Genomic DNA, 19,011 nt, shown 5'->3' with positions numbered 1-19,011 from the left:
AATCTACGAATTCATAGTTAGGTAATAAAATTTTATAAAATTAGACACATTTGTGATATTTTTATTAATCAAATTAAAAAAAAATAAGTGTAATAAAAAGAATTATTTTTATTAATGATGAAAATGAAATACATAATTTAAAACTAACCAAAAATGAAATATAAAAAGTAATAATAAATAGTTTGATTTTTGGGTTAAATGTGTTAACCTTTAATGTCATAAATAATTAATAAAATATAAAAGTACATAAATTTTGCAAAAAAAAAAAAGCATCCAGGCATAGGAATGGCAATGGGGCTGGTTCAGGGTGAGGATCATATTCCCCGTCCTCGTCCTCAATCCCTGCCTGGGATAAATATAAATAATGTTTTAAATATGTTTTGATATATACAAATAATACAAATAATATCATATATAATAATATATTTAATAAATAATATTTACTATATATATAACCGAGGTTGGGGAAGTTGGGTACTTGGGTCTCCATCAGGGATGGGGAAAATTGTCATCCTTATTTAGGCACATGTATAATATCATATTAAATAAAAAAGTAAGTGTAATATATTAGAATTATTTTTACACACAAAAAATACAAAAAATGTAGAGAAAATGGAACACATTTGTAATTCTATATTTACACTACTATTAAAAATATGAATAAGATTGTAAAACTTTCTTTTGAGTAAAATACTCAATTTTGAATTTAGTCCTTATTTAATTGTTACAACGGGATTTAAATCCATGTCTTCTATTGGGACTACCCAACTAACATGCCAACCAAGCCACCACTCAGTTGTGGTAAAATAAACTACTACTTTCCACCTCATTCAATTCCCTCTATTTAAATCTTATGTTTTTTTGATAAATGAACAAAAGAAAAAACAAAGAAAGACCCAAAAGAGAAAACACTTAAAAAAGAAGAGTTTAGCCAAGCAAGTAGGCCTGTAAATGACACTTGAAACCAATATTTTCGAACCGTTGTTGGCCCGAATAGTCGAACTGTTTGTCTCAAGAATTGTCCAAGAAACCAGTTTCGTTTTATGCCAAACCTTGTCCCTAGCCAAAAGCTATTGAATTGGTCAATGACTCGTTGACCCGAGCGGTTGAATTGTCAACCTGTTCAACGTTTTTTTGTTGTTTTTTATTCTAATTATTTTTTATTTTTTTATTTTGTTGTTAGAACGGGTTGTCCATTTAAACTGAATGGTCAAACTATCAACCCAAAAACTAGTGATCAGAACGATTCTGGTTCCAAGTCATTTTTAAAAACATTGCTTAAAACTTCACGGTTCTATACTTTTATCCGATTATCACATATTTGGATGATGTGCTTATATAATCAGGTTTGGGTTTTGCAATATGTGTTTGAATAATAATAATAATAATAATAATGAAACAAAAAAATAAAATTTATAGATAATTTTGGATATATTATTATTATTATTATTATTATTATTATTATTATTATTATTATTATTATTATTATTATTATTATTATCTAGAATTGCCACATGTAAAACACGTGCACATTTACTAGTATGTATATATAAGATTTGATGAGACCTCCATATGATATTTTCATCAATGCCCTTGTTTAATGGAATCATCTCTATTCATTTAAAGCATGGATGATTTTGCACCCTGCTCTGTCCCCATCACATGAATCACTCCTATATGTGTTATGTAATACATAAAAAGAAAATGTTCCCATAAGTTGTCATTAGATTTCAATTTTGCTTTTGGTGCAAAATTGTTATGTAAGTGTCTTTATCCCTCTCTTTCGGTGGTTGGAGATATGCTCAACTGTTTCTTCTATTGGTGATTCTGTCTCACTTTATGTCGGTTGCAGAAGTTCTTTCTTTTCTTCTTTATCCACCATGTTTATTTTATTCTTTTTAAAGAATTATTTCTACACTTTCTTGCTTATTATTATTACTTCTCTGTATTCATACAAGTTTCTTAATTTGAATTAAATATGATTTTCGCCTTCGAAAAATACTTTGCTTTTGTTGTAATACGCTATGACTAATTCCTTACTAGGGTATCGCTAGGGTATCGGAACTTAAGGTATAAAATGGAATGGAATGCAAAACATGATTCATGTAGGATGTAGCTGAACCCATATATAACCCATATAGATAGGACAAGTCTTAGATGATGATGCTACTAATCATTTAACTTATATGTTGTTGGTACCATTTGCGCTTATTCAGTAAACGTTTCTTGGTGGTGCCACATAGGTGCCATCTTAGCATTTTCTCTCTTGCTCTTTTGCATACATCGAAAATGTAAAAAGTGAACTTAAGTTTATGTGCATGCCAGCCGTTTGAAGAAGTTATTTTTTGAAGCTTCCACAAACGGCCATGCATTTATTCATTGTTACGCTGAAGTGGCGCCTAGTGGCACCCAGTTATCGTAAACGATTGTAATTATTGCATTTCTCGATTTTACCAACAAATAAAATACAAACATTTATTCAATAAACATCACATACCAAGTTATCATAAAAGTGATGGAATGAGCTCTTATGTGATTTTGATATTTTGGATGGTTATAAATCTTTTGAAAACCACATATTTGTCATGTATGGATGTAAACAAGCTAATATGGTAGCTTGTGCTATTGCACAAATAGTATAAAAACTTCATGGTACGACAACCAGAATTTTTATTTTTATTTTTGCCTCTGTTTTCCAATGATGGTTAATATTAATTATTTTGATTAAGAAAATAATTGTGAAAAAAAATAAGAAAATCCCAGGTTGGGAACACCAAAGGATGACCTTTTTCCTTGGGGACTGAATTAGGCTCATTCTATGGTTGCTAAAATAGATATATACTTCCTATTGAAACAAAGAAATTAACATTGGGTTTCATAGAAGTCAAAACATGTGGGATTTTATGGATGTACTCGCACATAACCTTGCGGGACGCATTGTGAGTTATAGGAACATGTCAAGGCCAAGCCCACATGCAAAGCCTCACCTTCATAAGCATTGCACAGTGTTGATCCATGCATTGTCCCCATGAGCGATTCTGTGCCCATGAAGAACTTTGGTAGTCATGCTAGCCATTAACTAAGGTCATCCACAAAAGATGCTGGCCTATAGAATGCCAAGGATAGGCACCCAAGGAGGTTGATCACCCATTGTCAAAGTACATTAAGCTTTTGGAGGTCTACCAAAAGGATACATAACTTTTCTAAAAAAACATATTGATAATATCTACAACAATGCTACTCAATGTAAACCCACCAAGCATAAATAAGACTAAGCCTGTCAGATTGTAACGATATGGTATATTGAGCTCCTCGTTTAAAAATGATTTCAATTCCCTTCCCCTTTGTTTTCTTTTTACTCTTATCCTCTCTTGTGGACCAACAACTTTCCCCTGGTCAATCAGAATCAAATCTATTAACCTCTTATCTTTTCATTTTGGTGCCTTAAATGTTCGATGTCAAAAGTCAAATGCAGGATGCTACAACTCTACAAGTACAAAGAAAAGTCTGCGAAAGTATGTAGAAAAAACAACCAACCAAAGAATTCTCTTGTTAAGTATGAGGAACAACCTCATAAAACATTCTGTTACTTAAAACATTGCCATTAGGATAACTTTTCTTTTAAGAAAGTAGTAATAGATAATACTTTTTGTAGCTATTGAGAATGAGAAACATACATAAAAAACCGTACAATATAAATCCAATATATCCTAAACATAGACCTTTCTAGTTTCTTTCATTCAATCAAGAGTAATGATGAATTATAAAGGGTTCAATAGATACACTCTAAATATTAATATTAAAACAATAACAGAATTCTAAATGTGTATACTAAATAGTAAAGGAAACCTGTTCAAACTTGTTGCGTTCAGATGCTTGAGCAGAACGTCAAAGATCTGCCCTCCCTGGATATCTGGGGAAAGGAATCACATCTCTAATATTGTCGATGCCAGTGGCAAACAGAACCATTCGCTCAAAGCCTAGGCCAAATCCACAGTGTTTGACGGTCCCATAACGCCTTAGATCAAGGTACCATTCATATGGCTCAAGTGGGAGCCCCATCTCCAGTATCCTGAAATGACCAAAGTAGTTCCCAAGGAATCAATTCAAAGATAATGGATTCATCACTTGGGATTTCTTGCAAAAGAGTTGCAGTAAAACATCCACAAAGAATGAAGCTCAATAAAGCAGTACCAGCTAAAGGAATTGACCCTGAAATACCATTTGATGCCAACCTAGGTTCTTTTTTTCCATGCCAACTAATAGTGTTTACCTCCTTGCCAACGGTTGGATGAAAATGTACTATTTTTTTTCCCTGTGCTTTTAACCACACAAGGCATAATGGAATATGGGGAGCACATTTGGAGATGGCAATCCCCACCCCACCCCATTGCTACCATTAGCAATGCTTTGAAAATCGCAATCGTAGAGAAAGTTGAATCGAATCGTGAATCATATCATAAATCATAAGATTATTTCTATTTTTTATAAACTTGTCAAAAAATTAAATATAGATATATTAAAAGGCTAAATATATATAAGAAAGTGACTTTACCCTATTTTTAATCTATATACCATATATGTACCTAAAATAATAGAATTTACCACTTATACAATAGAAGCCTGAGATGATATGATCAAGCTTGACTTGAAAGGCAAACAAATCCACATACAATGGCTCTTTAACCTACATATGATGGAAATAAACTCCATCTCTAGTATTAAATAACACAAATAAATCATTTTCTAGTGAGGGCTTAAAAGAAAATCTCCCTTGACAAAACTAAATATAAACAAAAACATAACAAAGTAGAGAACTAATTCTTAATTGAATTTATTTGAATCGTAGAAATCGTATAAATCGTAAGATTTATGAATCAAATCATAGGATTCAAACAAAAATTGTAAGATTTTTGCAGAAAGGAATTCAGACATAAGATTTGAATCGAAACTCTTGGGATTCACGATTCGAATTGTGAATTGTATCGTAAATCGTAAGATTTTGACAACATTGACCAGTAGAGGTATGAACAGCCAAAGGGAGCTCAATCCTTTCAGAAGATTCAGGAGTTGATACATGGCAGGAAAGCAACTCAAAAGTGGCAAAGAAGGAAAGTTGAATTTTCTATGAATTCTTGGGTTGATGGCAAGGAGACATAAAAAGTTAAGTACATATTTCTAGAATAAGCAAATCAAATAGCTAACTGTGCAGCTAGGGTCAGGAGATCAAGTGCTAAACATGGTCCAACCATTCCTAGCAGATGGGCTATTTCTGATGTTGTAAGGAAGTGGTTCACCCCCTGATGTTTGATCTTTTCCAGAGCTTTCAATGAAATTATCATATATTTATATCAGCTAACTAATCAATTAGTTAACTAAAATATATTTTAACTACTAGGGGTCATTGCTTGGTGTAATATTAAAATCTCAGGCTGACAAGAAATGAGAATACAGACCTGATTTCAAGAAAGTGCATAGAGCACTGGGGATTTTTATATTTTATACTATAGCAATAATCCTTAATTTAAGCATGGGAAAACCCCTAGAATGCTTCTGTGTATAAATTCTTCTTTTATCAGAAACTGGAAAATTTTATTTAGTATCAGAAATGACATAATATTAACAAAATATGGACTTTCTATATGATGTACAACACAGAGCTAGCCATGTAGCTGCCCTATACCCCTAACAGAGGCCCAGGCCCCATAAAATCCTGATTCTGGTTTTAATGCAATGGATATTCTCCCCATACCAAAGCCTGTCTGCTAATACTTTCATGAACTAGTGAAACAGCAAGTGTACTAGCACAAGGAATCTGAAAGAAACTTGCACCCAAGTTTGCTGCCGATTGCCATTCTTCTCTTACCATACTTTTTAATAGTAATATGATAGAATATGCAGTATGCACTTACGAAAAAAGTAGAACCAATAGGTAATTAGGTAGTTTTAACATTTCAGTTTAATTAGGGCCCCATGACCCAAACCCAAACAAGTGCCTTCAAATCTCAAATTACAAGCGCTGTTCATTTAAAAAACAAAAAAGTGGAGCTTGAATTTCTAGAAGGTCCTAAAGTTCTCTCCTCTTGAACCAGATGAATCTCTAAAAGCCTTAACTCTATTCTCAGCAACATATTCCCAGTCCTAATTCTTTGAAACTTTCATCCTTTAACCTTGGAAGTCTTGAAACCCTATAAATATTCTATATCTTAAATTCTCTACATGATGATTGTATTACAAAGATCCAATAAATCCCTTTACAATTGAAATGGGAGAAGAGAAACATGCTTTCAATCACTTAAAAAGTCTTTTATCAAATGTTTGAGGAGGGTAGGGAAGCTCTGAAACACAATACTCGATTCTTGAAATGAATCCAAAACTTTTAGAGTCTAGAGAATATCCCGTTTTAGCACATCAAGTACCACTGCATCATAATTGATTATCTCTACTCGGTCCAAGTGTTATATCTTTTGAATGCATACCCATCAGGGTAAATCTCTGGATCTTGAGAAATGAGCTTTAAGTAATCTTAGAATTAAGAAAAAATGGAATATAATCTAAGTTTTCCAACATAGCTGCAGTCAAGATGGACTGTGGCAAACTGCTAATGTTTTTGCAATGCAAAGACCAAAAAATACTGCCACATCTTGAATCTGGAAAATATGGCTGCCTAAAAGACACAAGTAACCAACCCTTTTCATGCATAGGAAAGGGTTTAATCTGCACTGCTAGACTGCTAGTTGCATGCAATTTCTTGCAAATGGAAAGTATACCAAACATCATAGCACAAGGTACTAAATTAAAATTAAATGCATTCATCAGAAAAAAGGTACTAAATTAAATGGTAATCTTTTCATACCTTTTCTCAATGACTTCATGGCGCTCCTCTCTTTGGCTTCCACCAATTAGCTCTCCAACCTGGAAAAGGAATAGAAAAATCCTTAGGTTTTACATACTTGCAGTTGTAGGTATTGGACTATATTAGCATATTTTAATAATACATATTCCAAGAATGGTATAAAACTTATTAGGATATTTTACAGTAACAGAAGTAACCAGTCAAGGATGTGAGATGTCTCTGTAGGGCAATAAATTTTATACGGTCAAATAGAAAGTTAATGTACCTTGGGTACAAGCACATCCATTGCAGCCACTGTCTTCATATCATCGTTGAGCCTCATGTAAAATGCTTTAATTCCTTTTGGGTAATTATACACAATAACAGGCTTTTGAAATATTACCTCAGTCAAATATCTGCATGATTCATTAAATAATCATTTCAGCATATGCAGTTCAAATAAAGGAACAGCTCCCTCACATCTATGAGATAATCAAGTACCTTTCATGCTCAGATGCTAAATCTATTCCCCATTCAACCTTATTCTCAAACTTCTTATCTGTAACTTTCTCCAAGAGTTCCACTGCTTCTGTATAAGAAATACGCTTAAAGGGGGTTGAGGAAACCATTTTCAGACGATCTATGGCACTTTTGTCAAAATGTTTAACCATGAATTCCAAGTCATCAAGGCAGTTGTCAAGTAACCACTGACAGAGAAATTTCACATATGCCTCTGCACAATTCATATCATCCTACAAATGCAAACAAACTTAGGCTGTTTTAGAAATATAAATATGTGTCACTTCATATAACTAAACCACTACAATTAGAAAGGAAAGATTATACATTACCCCTCCACTGCAAGTTAAAGACATCAAAACATGAAGAAAAATAGAAATAGAATAGGAAACCATCCCAACCAAACAATTAATACTGGATCAGACCACATTAACAAATATTTTAATGCATATACCATTACCACAATTTAAAATCAACAAAGCCAAGCTTAGTCATTATATATGAGTAGCATAACTTTTGGAAACTCAACCAAGAGTTTAGAGTTGAATCAACAAGTTACCAAACGATTAACTTAACTTTGCTCTTGGATGAGTATTTGCCTCCTTTTCTTTTCTTTTCTTTTCTTTTCTCTTCTTTTTTACCTTACTTTTCCAAATGCTTGTGAAATAATTTTGTTTTACTGTGAAAATAGTAAACTAAGCATTTCACTTCAATTATATAACATGAAACCATTATGACAACAACCAAGAGATCTCCCCTCAAGAATTAACATTTTGACTCAAAGCAAGCAGCAACTCTTGCAGCTGACATCAATGAATGAAATCACATAAATTAGGATTACAACCAGATGCATAATTTCTTCAAGTTGATTCATTTTCGTACCAAATCAAATCTACAAGGAAACTTGACCGAGGTCACTTTCTCAGGTCCAGTCAAGCTTCTTGAGTATTGTTTGGTTGAGGGGGAAAATGTGTAAGAACAATGTTAATAAGTACCTCCAAATCTGCAAACGCTATCTCAGGCTCCACCATCCAGAACTCCGCCAGATGCCTTGATGTGTGAGAATGTTCAGCTCGGAAAGTTGGTCCAAATGTATAAACACTACTGAGAGCGCATGCAAAGCCCTCAACTTGGAGTTGCCCAGATACAGTCAGAAACGCTTGCCGAGCAAAAAAATCCTGGGAATAATCAATCTTCCCATCCTTTTGGGGGAGTCCAGGTTTAAGTTTGGATCTTTCTTCCATCTTTGTAAAACTTTCCTTGGCTTTTGTAAGTTCAGCAACGGCAGCAGATATATCCTCCTTGCTTGCCTTAGCCGACTTCAATCGTGCAACATTTTCTCCTTTCTCCTTGACAAAAAATCTGGCAGCTTCTAGTTCGGCTTCCGAGGGTGGTGGGTTCTTCTGCAGTTCTTTCTCCAGCTTTTCCGCATCATTAAGCAATGTTGTAACCTGAAACATTTCACCTGCACCTTCACAATCGCTAGTTGTAATGATAGGAGTATGCACGTAGAGGAAACCATGCTTCTGAAAGAAGGTATGGGTGGCATATGCCAACGCATTCCTGATTCGAGCAACCGCAGATATCTGAAACAAAAAAAGTACAGAACTCAAATGTTATAATTTAATTACAGAATTAGCCAAGGAATGCAAGGAACTAGAAGCAAGGTCTTCCCTTTAGTCGTCACCAAAGCTTTGGACAAGGAAGAAAACATATCAATTGTAATAAAGTAATTAAAGTTTTCTTTTCTTCTATAAAAGCATGAGACTTGGCCTCTCCAATTCTATTCTCACTGTGCTATTGATGCAGACTGAGCTTCTGAGTTTGCTTAATTTCCTGCATTTCTTAATTGGCATTTTTGTGTGGGTTTGATGGATTTTGTATTTCTGTTGATGGGTTCTTCCGTTTTCCTGTTACTCTGAGATAGGCAACGCAACTACTTAATTTTTCTAATTCGCTAAAGAGAGTGGAGATGGGAAGAGGGAAGAGAGGAGGAATACCGTGTTGGTTCTTGGTCGAAGATGCACAAAGTCCCTCAGGAACTCGAGAGTGAGCCTGGTCTTGGGCAATGGGTATTTAGCGGGGTCGACGGGGCCGACATCGATGACCTTCTCGACCTTCAACTCGACATTTTGCTTGGTCCCTTCAGGAGGTTTCTTGAGCTCCCCTTCAACGTAAACGCAAGTACCGGTGTGAACAAGTTGGCTGAGAGGTGCAACGGAGGCCTCGACAATGACTTGCAGGTTGGCGGGGCAAGAGCCATCGTTGAGTTCGAGGAACGCAAAGGAGCCCTTTCCTTGCTCGCGCCCAGTCTTGACCCATCCACCAACGGCGACCTTCTGTCCGGCAAGGCCGACGCCGCCGTCGGGGCGGCAGATGATGTTGCGGATCAGAACGCGGCAGGAGAACTTGGCCCAGATTGGTGAGGAATCACCGTCGTCGGCTAGGGTTGTGGAGGCCATCTGTTGAACGAGCGGCGCGTCGCCTGCCATTGGCACCTTCGCGCCTCTGCCCTGGGAAGTCAAAGCAGCTTCGTCACTACCAACTAGTACCGAGAAAAGGGAAGGGTGGTTCGCAGGAAAAATCCCTAGGGTCTAAGGGACAGCCAAGCAAGGAAGTGAAATGCACTGGCGTGGGCATTTCAGTAAATATGAATGTACATAATTACTATTACAGCCTTCAGAATCTAATTATTTACTTTTCGGTTTCAATTGTCTCGTTGTACTGTAGAGCTCAGAAGGTCGCAGGGGTACAGGAGTAACAGGACAGGACGGATGATCATCGGATTCATCGGTTGCGACTGCCACCTGGACGGCTGGACGTGATAATATAGAACTGGGGCGGGCTGGGCGGTTGCGCCTGCCATCGGATTCATCGTCTGTGCTTGCTTGCATAAATTTATTAATTTACCCTAATTTTGTTTTAAAGGGTATAAAAGTTAATTTTGATTAAAATGTCTTTATATATATATACTATTAAACATGTTGCACGATTATTTACAATTTATGGACAGTTTTTTAATTGTTATAAGTGAACAGTTTTTGAACAATTATAAGTAGGCAGTTTTTTGAGTAAGATTAAAAGACATATATGCCCTTTTTTATGCCTGTTATATGTTGCTTAGATAAGGAATAAAAATATCTAATGAAAAGTCCAAAAAATGGGGCTATTCTCTCTTTTATTAGTAGTAGTAGTAGCATGTGCCCTAACATGTAACATGATATTAAGGTGTCTTTTCTTGTTTTCTATTTGGTACTATTGTTGTTGTTGCCACATAGGCATTTTTCAATGATATGTCATCATAATGTTGAAAAAATGAGAAAGTACACTTAAACCACACCTTTCTTGATTTTCAAGGCATGGTCTAAGAAAATGTATTTAAAAAAATATGTATAACCAGACATTGGGCATTATCTGAAAAAATGGATTTCAGATGTAGCATCATTTTTCAAAGAAATGGCATTGATTCCAAGCAACTATTAAATAGCCAGATGAAATTTGTTTTGAAACCGGGTTCGACTATGCTATGGAAAATATATGATATCCGAAAAACAACTTATTAACAAAATCGAATCATAAACATGATAATGAATAAAGTGTTATAATTCATAGGTGGATTTTGATTGGTCAAAACTCTTTCCATACCATATCTTTTCCACATCATAGATTTTCCCTTTGAAACCAGAAATTCAATAACAAAGTTTTTTGTTTCAGTTTTGAAAACAAAAAACATATACACGATCTGTTTCCAAACCAAAGGGTTTTAGTTTGTTTTAAGAATCAACAAGAAAACAATTCACATTGTAGAACACCCTATAAGATTATAAAATAATAGAAACTGAATTTTAAATGTAACAAAAAGTGACACTACTTGGATTTCTCTCATTCTTTGTGGAGAATTTGAGATACCCACAAAGGAGAGGAAGATGTGTTTCAAGTTGCCCATCCTACACAGTTATGATATGTATTATGCAGATTCATTATTATTGAAGAAGAGACATACTTTGTGATCTAAGGAACAATTGCCCGCTACAATAACTCCATGACTCGTGACAAAATGTTGGCTAGTAGCAAGATTTTGAAAGCTTTACGTTGATTTTGTTCATTGAAAAAAATGCCTCTTTTCTTTTTGGATTTTCATTGTTTTTTATGTAGATGTGCTTTGCAGTGTTCTCACACCAACCTCATATACATTGCACGTGTGGATTAGACACATCTCGTCATGAATGATAAAATAAGTATAGTAGATGTTCCCAATGTGCTGTTAAATTGGTGTGAGGAGCTGGTCTGGACTTCTTTTTTATTTTCTTTGTTCATCCATCACTACCAATCAGTGTTATATGCTGTATTTTGGAATGCTATATGCATGCAAAACAATAAGTGGAAGTGTGGAACTACAACTACACGTACACCCTTCACTTTGAAAGAGATTCAACAAGTGATAGTGGAACGCAATCCCACCAATCTTTTATATTAGCACTCGTATATGATGAATAGACAATCAACAAATTGCATTTTACAAGAAACAGAGATCAATAGAAGACCAAAAAATATTATACACCATGCACCTAAGGCCCACATTCAAGCGTTTCAATTCAACATAAACAAATTCCTATGGACACTAAGTATTATGCCTAGGTATATGCCATTGATAAGCCTCGATTGGAAGCAACAGCAGCTGACTTCTCCAATCTGTAGAGAATCTCCACGTTCAGGTTCAGCGACAGAATCAATCCACTTCGAAGGGGCAAGATGTACAAACATTGCAAGGACCACTATTTCTGATCCTTCCACCAGCTTTTAACTCAATTTGCAATACAATCTTGTTAACACATGAACAACAAATTTCTCTTGTGCCTGAGATGCTCAAGCGGCACCATGGATTAAACTTCATATCTTGAAGTCAATTGTTTTCTGGGGGTCCACGAAATCCACCGTATCACCTTCTGTACAGTCGGCAAACAAAGGTGAGTAGTAGGTTTGCATGTCTCTTCAAGTCTCAGAAGCCAACACAACCATCTTGACTTTACACCCAACAAAATAAGAAAGACAACCCTGCTATAAACTTCAGCTGGGTAGCTTCCTAGCATCTGCCGATACAATTTAACTTTTCTCAATCCAAGAATGAATATACCACAAACTCGTACAATCAACTTCAACCAAAAACTTTGAAGACAGCTCAGAAACAGTGCACCAACTGCTCAAGTTTGCCAGCCGTATAATGTAGGCAATTTCTCTTTTGTTTGCAATAGATCTTTCACTGGACCCACCCACCTCAACAAGAGCCTCATGCCAAGGAATCAAGAATCAGTTGTAACCTCACAATATCCCATTTAAGACCCGCTGATAATAATCGTACTGACGTGTCCGCCATGCATCTAAGCTGCTACTTATCAGGGAAAGCACCAATGACACGCATTGCTGTTTCAGATAATTCAGCACTCTTGTAAGACTACAGTAAAATACACATAATAGGAGATGGCGAGGAACAAAAAAAGTGTATATGGTAAGAAGTTAAAAAACAATAAGGGGAACGCGGAGACCTGAAAACAGTCTCAAAAGACAAAATATTAACAAGGAAAAGAAATATACCTCTTCAGTTAAACTCAAATGAAATCTTTTTCTAAGGTTCTGTATTGTCCGAGGACCACCTTTAAAGCATGGAAAACCAGAATCCTGTGTCCACATTTGGAACAGCACCATAAGCTTACATACGAACCAGATATTTTAATCCTATACATAAAAATCAACTGAGAAACGATTGCTTAATCTGATGCACTAACTCCATCAGTAGGCACAATCAACTTAAAAGTCCTTCACAGTATTGGATACGGAATTTAAACTAAAAATTGATGTATATTACATGATACAGCACCAGTGTGTATGGATATCATAGGCAAAGAGTGACCGACTGGACACCAAATACCTAACCAACATGGGGGCAGAACAAGACATGAAACAGTACATAGAAATGTGCCATCTTGACATCTTGGAACCGTAGAACAACTACTCCTGACCAAGCTATCACCCATAAAATTAAGCCAATCTCAACATCCATCTTAATGAGCTCTGCACCCTATTCTTTGGCATAGAGCTATTAACAATTAATTTAACGCTAGGTATCTCTATCAGACTAAAATTCTGACAACTTTTATTATAAATAGATCAAGAACTGTTATTGGATGACAACAATAAGGTTGAAATCAGAGGTGCAAGTGAACTTATTAAAGAGAACGATGCCAAAATAAAATTTGCTCAGCCACCTTGTTTCCTTGCACTGGACAAGCTACACAGGGAGGGTAAACCAAATCAACTGATTGCGGTTTGATCATTTAAACCAGATTGACTAATGAAATTCCTTTGGGACCTTGAACGGCATTCTTCATCTTCCTAAACCGCATATGTAAGTGATACAATATTTCTAAAAGTAAATAAAAGAAATTTCATTATAATTGAAAAGGTCAATGTCAACTAGGGTGATGAGCTGGAACCCCCCACTACATAAGAAAAAACAATAAAATGAAAATTTAAGAAACTACATCATTGCACCACTCAATAGTATCCCTAAATCTTGAATTAAAATCTGACTTGTCCACTTCAGAAAAGTATGGATTCAAGACCATTGTGCACTTGCACATGCAAGTGGAGCAATGGTTAATAAATTTCTTTGCCACCTGCTGGTAGGTGTAAAAAGAAAAGCTTTATAGTGGTAGAACAGACATCAGAGTGTTGGTAATATTATATTTGTAGTAAATGCCATATGGATTTGGTAATATTATATTTGTAGTAAATGCCATATGGATTGGATTCAAAGCCAAGAAAAATTCTTTGCAAAAGTCACAGGTGGAAACATAAAAGTGTGTCAATACATCTTTGGCATCCAATCTACATGCCTCAAAAGCTCTAAAGTGTCGAGATCATCACCAGATTATGTTGTGCTATTTGTTTCTGTTTATATCAATTATTTATTTTATTTTATTGTTTTTTCTTACATTCTGTTAGCATGGGGAATTTCTGTCATTTTCACTTGTAATTTAACAGCACACAAATAGAAAAAGGGGCTGCTGTTCAAATACTTGGGCAATTTTCAAACCTTTTGTTCTCTTTCCCCTTTCTAAATCTTCATCTTTTTTCTATTCTTTCACTCCAATTTAAAAGAATACCTACATATCTTTCAAATCCAAGTTAACATACCCCAAAGCCTGCTGAGAAGAAATCGAATTTGGTTTGCTTATCAAGATGTATTGAGAAAAACAGTCATGTGCAATTACTACATATCTAATTACAAGCAAAATGTTAATTGTAATACCTGCAACATTTCAACCAGAAGTATGATGCGTTCTGCATGCTTACGACATGTTAGGAAACCTTGTATGCATAATACCTGCAGGCATAGCAAAATGCATAACTAAAAGATCGTGAAGTTTGACATGTGCAGATAAATCATGCAAAAACAAGCAATAAGAGCTTTCAAATACTTTAAAATAGTCAAAGAACTCGCTTGGAACCCCTTCAGCATCAGAATCCATGACCTAGCATGACCACAATATTCTAATCAGTTAACGATCAAAAACTAAAGATATGTTGATTATTTATTGTGTACACAAGTGGAAAGAATGTAAGCTCTGAATTTGTTAAACATATAACCTCAAGAAGTTCTCTAGTTAACTTAAATGGTGCACTCTCAAAATTTACACCCCCTGGTGAATTGGAAAGCATAAACCCAAAATCAATATGTATAATATGGCCTTCTTCATCCATCAAGAGATTTCCATTGTGCCGATCCTTCACCTGGACAACCATAAACAGAGTTATGAGAAAACAGGATCAATAAATCAATCCATAAGACTGGATGGAAGAAGCATCAGGAGACTCAATTTGAAACCACCAAACTTTTTTTTTTTTTATTAGTTGAAACCACCAAACTTCATCCACAAATTTTTTAGAAAGGTAAATTTTATCAAAGAGAAAAACCAGAAACATGGGGGAGAGACTTCCACCCCAAAGAGATACAGCAGAAACATAACCAGACAAGCAAACCTCACAGAGCAAAGCCATCATCCCATACAATTTCCCCTAATGATCATAAAAAGTCTATATTTAAACCCAGAAAAAAAGACTACATACAGGGGCCCATCTGACCATCAGCCTTTCAAAGGTTCTACAATTCCTATCCCTCCACACATACCAGCACACTGCCAAAGGAACCATCCTCCTCCAAAGCAAATTTCCCCAACTAGCAAAAACCAGCTACCCTCCAAGTAGATACCAAACAACTGATGCTATGAGGTTCCACCCACTGATACCAAATAGCTTAAGCATATGATGCCAAATTGAACAGGCAAAACATGCATTGGATCAGCAGATGCCGAAGGTTTTCCTCAGCTGAACCACAAAGGCAACAATGATTGACAATTAAAATTCCTTAAGATTTCAAAACATTAATAGTGGGGATCCATTGATTGCCATTGATAAAACTCAGATCTGAACCAGAATTAGTTTGTTAATAATAGAGAAGAAAGATGGAAGAGAGAAGAGGGAAGAAGAGAAGAAGGAGAAAAGGCCAATTCGCAATTGAGAGAAAAATCACTCTCTAGTCGGCCAGATTTATAATTTTATATTTATAGTTTTCTATAATAAACAGAATGACTGTTATGCCCCTACTTAAGTATGGGACACATCACTCAACATAAACATTACACCTCACACCAAACATAAATGAGAAGACCAAATTGCCACTATACAGTCGACACTAACACTCCCCCTCAAGCTGGTGAGTATGTCATATAGTGCCAGCTTGTTACATATGTAGTCCGCTCTTCCCCAACTCAACCCTTTGGTGAACAAGTCTGCCCATTGACTTCCTATGTGAACATGAGCATACTTATCACTCCACTAAGTACATTCTCTCTCACAAAGAGAAAATCAACATCTATATATTTTGTTCTCTCATGAAAAACTGGATTAAAAGAGATGTGGACTGCAGCTTGGTTGTCACAATAAAGCTTCATAGGAATATCAATCGAGTACCCCATCTCATGTAGAAGGTTCCTCAACCACACTAGTTCACAAGTTGTATGTGTCATGACTCTACATTCAGCTTCTGCACTGCTGCTTGCCACCATTGTTTGCTTCTTACTCTTCCATGTCATCAAATTACCCCCAAGAAAGGTACAATAACTTGTAGTGGACCTTTTGTCAGATACAGAATCCACCCAATTAGCACCAAAGTATCCCTCTATTTCAAGTTTTCCTCCACTCTTGTATAACAAGCCACAACCAGGAGCTCCCTTCAAATAATGTACAATCCTTAGAACTACATCCCAATGTGGAACCCGAGGATTCTGCATAAACTAACTAACCACACTAATTGCGAATGAAATTATCTGGCCGAGTAATGGTTAGGTAGTTTAACTTATCCACCAACCTCCTGTACCTTCCAGGATCTTCAAACTCCTCACCTGCATCACTACTCAACTTGGTATTTGGTTCCATAGGTGTTTCAGCTGGTTTGGCACCTAACAATCCTGGTTTCAAGTGTGTTGGCCTTGTTTAGGGAAGATACTTCATTGAGAGAGCAGAATGTCATAGCTTCTAAATGTTTTAAAACGCAGAGGCATAACATGAGGCATTCCACTACCTAAAGGCGTGAGGCATAGTTCAGAACGTAAAAGGCATAAGCCTCCTTAAGAGGAGGGGGATGAGGAGGGAGTAGGAAATGGAGAAGAAAAGGAATGGGGATCTCATTTTTCTTTATTTTTAATAAAAATCTTTTATATTAAGAACAATGAAGATGCATATCAGTAGTTGAAGGGGGGGAGGGGGGGTCTTTTCTTTTCTTTTCTTTATCTTTCCCTTCCCTTTCCTTTTTTGTCTTTTTATATGAGGTCTGCATGAGGCATACACCTCTAGCATGCCTCATTGAGGTGTACGCCTCAGAGTCAGAGATGTCAATGCCTCTAGCAAATGCCTTGGGGCATTTTAGGGGCTCCTCGCTAGGAGGCGTGACTCTAAGCGTACACCACCCATACCTTCTAAAATAACGGATTTAAAAATTCCAAAAGAAAAAACAGAAAATAGTGCATGTTTCAAAAATAGGCATGACGGTATAAACGAGGAAGGAAGCAACACTCATGAGGGTGAAAGATAGGTATGTTCTTCATAGGTTAGCAAGGATGGTTATAGATTGAATGGAGTTAACTAAGAAATTGGACTTTTGTTAGGTAAGATAAGAGAAGACCAGAAGCATTTCCAGGAGAGGTAAGAGAAAGGAAGACATTAGAACTTAGAAAATAGAATAGTATAGAGGATAACTGAGATTGGAGTGGGATGTTACAGCAGTTGTGAACGGGAAAGTGAAAGACAGAGAGAGGGTTGCTATGAAGAAAGGGGATGGTGTGTGGATATGGATATTTGAGTGACACTACATTGAAGACACTTTTTAGTGACAATTGAGAGTGGTTTTTAGTGGATGGTGTGTGGATATGGGTAGTGGTATGAGATATTCCTTGTTATCTATTTTGATTGTAATGATTCTTACTATCTGGTATGAAAGCAGTTCAGAGATATTCCTTGTATTAGTAGTCTATTCCTCTGTCTTCCTCTTCCAGTTGGAAGCTGATGCCAATCAAGTGCTGAAATCAAGAGAAAGGAGCTTTTGTGGTAGAATTTTATTATTGGGTGTTTGGGCCTGGAACCAATAGAGAATTAGAGGTACAAGTGTCGGATTTTAGGTATAGGATTTCCTATGCACATTTGATGCTGCACCACATCTGAAACTATTGGGGAGGCTTGTGGTGTTTCTTCTTCAATGTTGACCACCAGTGCGGCAGTGCATATAGCTTGGAATAAGATTGATGCTGCAGAAATCTTGATATGATACTTGTGTTGGGACGATGTTCCCTACTACATGTTTTGGATAGTACAAATAAAATTTTTATTATATTATTAATGTACAAAAATAGGTGCTAAGGATCACCACAAAGGGTGAAAATGATAAAATCCATCCCAAACTCCCGACCAACAACAAAAAACTCCACTTTGACCACTCATAAGGGCAAGAAAAGACAACTACATACACTAATAACATATTTTGTGAGTCCACACCAGATAATAGGAATCCTTCACACAGAATATGTCATTGTGTGTGCATGCATAGCATGCAAGTACGAGGGAGAGGGAGCGGAGATGAGCACAGAAAAAAGAATACTGTACCTGTAGAAGGTAGCACAATATGGAATATCCGGCCATGCTTTCAACAAAATTTCTCTGCACAAAAGTCAAAACAGTCAAAATTGAAAACAATTAACAAATTCCATTACAATAAAAACCAAACTACTGGAAACTGGAAAGATAATGCATATCCAGGCATCCAAATCAGACTTTCTGAACAAATGTGTAACAAAACTACATAATCTATTTCAATGCAATACTGTAACTAACAGAAAGCCTTTGATGAGATGTAAGGGTCTGTCACTAAACGCCACAAATGAGGAAGAGTTCTATGCACAGAGTATTGAACATAAGAGGATTGTTTTTCTTCCTGAAGATTCTGAAACGACATTATTAGCCTCAAAAAAGTTCGATAACAAGCAAAGTATTAAAAAACATTATACAGCACCAAACCTCTGTTCTTGGTCATCGACTAAGTATAAAGT

General features: G+C 36.0%; 2 protein-coding genes across 2 annotated transcripts in view; both read right to left on the bottom strand.

The window, feature by feature from the left end:
• Positions 1-3,614: 3,614 nt before the first annotated feature.
• LOC104606762 (asparagine--tRNA ligase, cytoplasmic 1-like) lies at positions 3,615-9,977 on the bottom strand. Its single transcript, XM_010272127.2, has 6 exons — positions 9,355-9,977; positions 8,350-8,940; positions 7,337-7,587; positions 7,122-7,251; positions 6,857-6,915; positions 3,615-4,072 (listed from the first exon to the last, which is right to left on the bottom strand). Exons 1-6 carry the CDS (start codon positions 9,844-9,846, stop codon positions 3,889-3,891), a joined length of 1,707 nt encoding a protein of 568 aa, XP_010270429.1. The 5' UTR covers positions 9,847-9,977; the 3' UTR covers positions 3,615-3,888.
• Positions 9,978-11,799: 1,822 nt separating this feature from the next.
• The window catches only part of LOC104606763 (phosphatidylinositol 4-kinase beta 1-like), a 54,309-nt gene continuing 47,097 nt past the window's right edge, over positions 11,800-19,011 (bottom strand). The window contains exons 11-16 of the mRNA XM_010272129.3: positions 18,569-18,622; positions 15,002-15,145; positions 14,833-14,886; positions 14,664-14,738; positions 12,947-13,030; positions 11,800-12,775 (exon numbers count right to left, since the gene is read on the bottom strand). Coding sequence (XP_010270431.1) covers positions 12,674-12,775; positions 12,947-13,030; positions 14,664-14,738; positions 14,833-14,886; positions 15,002-15,145; positions 18,569-18,622 — 513 coding nt within the window. The 3' untranslated portion in view covers positions 11,800-12,673. The remainder of the gene's footprint in view (positions 12,776-12,946; positions 13,031-14,663; positions 14,739-14,832; positions 14,887-15,001; positions 15,146-18,568; positions 18,623-19,011) is intronic.

The sequence above is a fragment of the Nelumbo nucifera genome, chromosome 5, assembly GCF_055504915.1.
Source record: "Nelumbo nucifera cultivar China Antique chromosome 5, China Antique-T2T, whole genome shotgun sequence".
Taxonomy (NCBI): domain Eukaryota; kingdom Viridiplantae; phylum Streptophyta; class Magnoliopsida; order Proteales; family Nelumbonaceae; genus Nelumbo; species Nelumbo nucifera.
Note: the sequence above shows the minus strand (reverse complement) of the source record. Positions and strands in the feature narration are given on the sequence as shown.